The sequence below is a fragment of the Morus notabilis genome, unplaced genomic scaffold (assembly GCF_000414095.1).
Source record: "Morus notabilis unplaced genomic scaffold, ASM41409v2 Scaffold191, whole genome shotgun sequence".
NCBI lineage: Eukaryota > Viridiplantae > Streptophyta > Magnoliopsida > Rosales > Moraceae > Morus > Morus notabilis.
The window spans coordinates 370,183-375,990 of NW_010366216.1; the positions used below are offsets into that span (position 1 = coordinate 370,183).

Sequence of the window (5,808 nt, forward strand, 5' to 3'; positions counted from 1 at the left end):
GAGAATAGTTTCACCATTTTTTGTAAAATTATTAAAGTGGAGCCTAAATATATCAACTATTATATTAATATTTTTAATAATAAACAAAGTTTTTTTTGTTTTTTCTGTGAAGCTAAAACTCTATATATTGAAATAATATCATATTGTCAAATTGTCACCAAATTGAAATGAGATAATGCATTAAAGTATTTTATTTCTTAAAAAAAAAAGATAAAAGGAGAAGATAGAAAAGAAAAAAAAAAAAAAAAAAAGAGAGAGGAGGGAAAAGGTGGAAAGAATCCAACAACAGAAAAGATAACATCCGTTTGTTCACGCGCAAACTACATGGATTAGAGGGGGCCAAGGCACGCGCGGTGCGTGGAGCAGAGATCACGAGGCGTGATGAAGAGTTTGGTTACAGCTGGTCTCATTGGATTCGTTTATAAGAACGCGACGGCACGCACGCCCTTCCTCATCTCTCTCTCTCTATAACACCCTTTCTCTCTCTTGCTTTTATTTCCGCCGAATCGCCATTGAAGCTTCTTCGAATCGAAGCTCTCCGCGCTTCCGTCATACATAGCGCCGCCTATCTCTACGAGGCATCTCTTCTTCGGTACGTGCTTCACACGTTTGTTTTTGTTTTGAAAATTTTCTTTATTATCGTTGAAATGCGAGCTCGGTTTGGGTTGCACAAGAAATTTCAAACATTTTCGTTTTATTTTCCCGTATGCTTTCGCGAGAAACAAACATACCGAGTAATTTGGCTCTTTTTTTTTTCTCGGTGGAAATCTGAAAGTCGGCATTGCACGAGATTATATTAAATTTGGAGTTAATTTTATGCATTATAAGAACAGATTGTTGTGTAGAGATGTGTACTTCTCAAGTTCCTTTTGAATCGTTTACTACAAGACCTCGGCATTGAAAATGGAGTTATATAACTCTTTCTGAAGAGATTCAGGTGTGTTATAGAGGTTTTATTTGAAAAAAAAAAAGATAAAAAAAAATTAAAACCCCCGATACGGTGCTTTTGCTCTGACTGGTGGGAAATAAAGCGATCTTTTTTTTTTTTTTTTTTTTTTTTTTGAGTTTAGAGTCTTTAGACCCTTCTCTCTAGTTCCTCTGCCTTTTATGCTATTCAAGTTTCACCATATCAAAAGTTGCTATAAATTCTGTATGTGTTTGTTTGGGAATTATTCTTGAACTGCACATGGGCTTCCCTTTTGTTTAATTTGGACTATAATTGGTAAAGATCTGTTAATAGTTTTTGTTGATGTGATTAGTATTGGACGTGCTATTGAATGTTTTGTAGTTGAACAACTGGGAGAGCTCAAATAATCTGTAGTTATATATTCTCCTTGAAGGAATTAATTGCAAGTTTAGGCTTATATAATTTCTAGTGGACATGTAGGTCAATTACCCATTTCACATGGTAGGTTGCGGTATGTCCTTGTTAATGAAGTGGGGTAATCTGGTATTTTAGTCCAACCTCTATCCGATTTAAAAGCCTTAAAACAGTACAATTTTTATCATTTATGTGTATCATTCGCCGTATCAGAAATGGCTTTATGTATCGCTCCTTAGCCAGATATAACGTCGTCCAAGATAAAGTTAGGATTCAAAGCCATAACCAGATGATAACCTTAGAACATCTAGGGTGGTTGAAATATTTATTTGTGGTCTCCTTTGGGAGGGGTGGAAGTGAAAATTTCTGTGCTTGAGATATCCTTTTTCAAAAAATGATTAACATGTTTTCCTATATTTGACGGCGATGTTAAATGTATTATCTATTCCCTTAACCGGTAGACACTGGCATGCGTCATGCAATTATGATAATTATTAGGGCTCTTTTGAAATTAGGCCAACATAGTGGGGCCAATTTCATTAAATGCCTTTGTTTAGAAGTTAGAACAACATTGGTCCCGTTCATTTTACCGATTCGAGTTTAGAATTCGAGTTTTGCTGCAGTAAAAAGTTCTTAGAAACAGTCATATCTAACTTTCTTACTACAGTAAAAAACTCTCACATAAAATCACATCTCAACTCGAATCATCGAACTAAACAGGCCCAATGGGCTTGTTAGAAACGTGCTAAGATATTCTTGAGCGCACCATATCTTAGCGCTCATCATATTTCGTTTCTATATCTTTACCTTTATTACTTTTTTTTTTTTTTTTTTTGGGGCCAAGATCTTTGTCTCTGTTTGTTTTGATCAAATCACTCTAAGGACAAGGAACTTTGAGCACTGAACTGGTTTCAATTTTCTTCTTCATCTCAGAGCCGGCGGCCACAACACTGCTGAAGAAGAAACCATGTCTTGGCAGGATTACTTTACACGCGAGTGGAAACCCATTTCAGATGCAGCAAACTCAGAAAACACCAATAGTTCTTTCGACTGCAACATCTGTTTAGACTTCGCGCACGAGCCCATAGTCACCCTTTGCGGCCATCTCTACTGCTGGCCTTGCATCTACAAATGGCTTCACGTCCAGAGCGCGTCTCTTGCCTCTGATGAGCACCCTCAGTGCCCTGTTTGCAAGGCTGACATATCACACACCACTATGGTCCCTCTTTATGGCCGGGGCCAAACCACTTCCGAGGCTGAGCTGGAAGGAAAGGCAAACTATATGGGCACGGCAATACCTCCAAGGCCATCAGCTTGTGAGGCACAACATGCTCTTACATCTACAACATCTCGTTCGGGTCAGCAACTTCCATATCGTAATCCTTATCAAAGCCAAAACTACAATGCTCATCAATATGGCAGCTATAATGAGGATTCTTCCTCATCCCTGCCTAATCTTAGTGGTTCACCGATGATGGGCTACCACCACCCAATGGTGGGGATGTTTCGGGAGATGGTTTATGCCGGGGTGTTTGGAAACTCAGACAACATGTATACATATCCAAATCCGTATCGACTTATGAGAAGTAGTAGTCCTAGGCTGAGGAGGCAGGAGATGCAGGCAGACAAGTCTTTAAACAGAATCTCCATTTTCCTTTTCTGTTGCTTTCTTCTGTGCCTTGTTGTTTTCTAATAATTGTTTGGACCATTCTCCGTTTTGTACACTCTGTAAAAAAGAAAATTATAAGGGTATTGACTTGAGGCTATTGATGAAAGGAAGGACATAGATTTAGTTAGAGATGTGTTGTATGCATGAGGTAAAATGTTTTGTCGTGAGACATTGTTGTTTGCCTACTAATGTGTTTAGTTCATAGGTTCAAACCAGGAAGTTTGAATCAAAATTTACATTTACAACACCATAACAAAAATGTTTGAACCGTAGTTCAAACTCACAAAATAAACATGCGTGAAATGGACCTGAGGGTGACATCAAAACATCTAATAAGTTTGTTAATATGATTTATGGTAGGATATACATTTTTGTTTCACCGGTAGTTATCGTGTTTTTATCCTTAGATTAGTTTTTTAATGGTCTGATTTGAAACATGAATTGTTTTGAATTACATACTGTAAATTTTAATGTGAAAATGTACAGATTTAACAGTTGAAAATTCTTACTAATAGAGTAAAAGTGCGTGTCTAATCGTGGGAGTTCCCATTGTGCCTTATTGTTGCCTAAAAAATAATTCTCAGTCAATTGAACAGTATGATGCCGTGTAGATGGAATTTAATGAAGCAAACATTTATATGTTATCGCTTTATATCTTGTACAATGTGGAATGCTCAAGTAGACCGAAAAGCCAAAGACAAAAGTGGAACTGGTTAAAACAACTGCATGAAAACTACACGGCCGTGCCTGATAATACTTTAATTATTTGTCTTTTGATTTTTGAAAGGAAATAAAATTATAAAAGTGACCAGCTCACAAATATTGCTCAACAGAATCTCTAGGTGCTTGCTTCTCTTTTGATAGCATTTATGAATTTAGAAAACGTTTTTTATTTATTTTTATTTTTATTTTTTGGCTCAGGCCGTTTTTTGCTATTTGATCAAGGAGAAAAACGTTGTTCCATATGTAAAATCACCATACTGGAAAGTTATCCATAGATGACGGACATACATCAACATCATGAATTTTCTTCTCTCTCCTTTTTAGCTTTTTTGTTATGAAGATCTTGTATCTAGTAACTTAAGAGTTGGGTCCAACTAAATATACGTGCCTTAAATGAATTAATGATTTGAAAATTCTTCTCTAAATATCGTTTTAAACTCCATGATGAACCCCCTTTCAACAAGGTTTTTTATTTTTATTATTTTTTTTTAAGTGTTGGTTGTTACAAGTTGCTTTTCTGTGAAATTATACAATCTCTCTTCATACAAAACGTCCATTTCTAATTGGCGTAAATGTGTCTCATTTAAAAAAAAAACAAAAAAAAACAGATATACACGACAATTTTTTATTTATTTTTAAAAGCGTTGTTTTAATATGATATAGCTACTTTATGGTGGAGGATGATGCTCGCAAATAAAACAGTCACCATGATATGACCCGAAAAAAAAAAGAAAAAAGAAAAAAGAAAAAATGATTCTCTCTTATCCTATTTGATGCCTAGGAATCGTTTGCAGCAAAGGTTTGAAGGTAATCCATGTCCATCCACTTCAACAGTCAACACCCACTTGCTTGCTTGCAATTTGCAAGTCTCTATTACTTCACTAGGGTAGCACAGAGGCAAGAGGGGACTAATAACTTTCAGCGAAATTCTAAACTAGGAATCCGCAAATGTATTAGCTCACAAATTTATCGTAATTTTTATAATTTTAAAGTTTATAATTTATAATGTAAAATTTATAAATTATCATAATCTTTTACTATTCAAAAATTCATTATAATTAAAGTAACTTTAACTTTTAAAATTTGTAAATTATAATATAAAATTTACAAGTATTTATCGTATTTTATGGTACCGTGTCGAGAATTTTTCTACTGACACTAAATAAGTTTTCTTGAATTAGATCACCTATCTTAGCGGGCTGTTAATGTCTTGGCACATGTTTGTTTTGCAGATTAGAACCACAAATTTAATTTTTGTTTTGCTATATAAACTGATATGCTCGTCAACTTTATTTGTTTTCCGGTCAACTTTCAAACTAGAGAAAAAATAAAAAAAATAAAGTGATTATTTTTTCTTTATTATGGAATTGAATTCTCTAACCCCAATAATTACACGTTTGTTCTTGTTTTCAAAATGTAGATGTTCATTTTTAACAAGTAAAATAATTTGCTATAGGCTCAAAATCCATTATCCCCCACCGACCCTTGGGTGAAGGGGTCCATACTGGAGAATGGAGATTTATCCCAAATCCATTTTTAGCATTGAATTTTATACTTTCAAAAAGTATTAGCAAATTCTCATTACGCATGGGTGAAAACGAGAAATATCTTTTTCATGTATTGTTTGACATAACGTAAGATATTTCATTTTGTGCTTATGAGTAAAATAAAGACTTCAAGACAAATCTTCGTGTAACTTGTGTTGTTTCTTTGTATTGCCTTTATGGTAAAAAATCCGTTAGGGCAGACTATGATGATGTGAAAGTGAAAGCACTAAATTTTTGAAGTGAACGCACTATGAAGTAGTTTTCATCATTAGCCACTTTTATTGACACGAAAAAATGAGATAAATACTCTTAAAGATTTATAAGTCAAGATTTTTATTATTAATATTTGATTAATAATTATTTTTAGTTAGTGGAAATAATTTCCCACTTCTTAAGTTGTCCAACCCCAGCCAAGATTAGTGTGGTACTAAAGAACACAAATTGACCATTACATTTTTTTAAACTCGAAAAACTTAAAACCAAAAACCCACTTTTCAAATATTTGAAAAAATTTTGCATACGCCTAAGACTTTTTGATCTAATGACAC

General features: G+C 34.3%; 1 protein-coding gene across 2 annotated transcripts; it reads left to right on the top strand.

Annotated features, from left to right (window-relative positions):
• The first annotated feature begins 268 nt into the window (after nucleotides 1–268).
• On the top strand, nucleotides 269–3,175 carry LOC21397661 (E3 ubiquitin-protein ligase RMA1H1). 2 transcript variants are annotated; one of them, XM_010109898.2, is made up of 2 exons: nucleotides 269–592; nucleotides 2,255–3,175. In XM_010109898.2, the coding sequence occupies exon 2, from the start codon at nucleotides 2,289–2,291 to the stop codon at nucleotides 3,012–3,014; it is 726 nt and encodes a 241-aa protein (XP_010108200.1). In that variant the 5' UTR covers nucleotides 269–592; nucleotides 2,255–2,288; the 3' UTR covers nucleotides 3,015–3,175. The 2 variants fall into 2 exon arrangements, with proteins under 2 accessions (XP_010108200.1, XP_024029109.1); XM_024173341.1 differs by lacking the exon at nucleotides 269–592 and adding an exon at nucleotides 638–937.
• Nucleotides 3,176–5,808: the final 2,633 nt, after the last annotated feature.

Bases quoted from the DNA above. Each gene is read 5' to 3' on its own strand.
- LOC21397661 (XM_010109898.2), top strand. From the start codon at position 2,289: ATGTCTTGGCAGGATTACTTTACACGCGAGTGGAAACCCATTTCAGAT.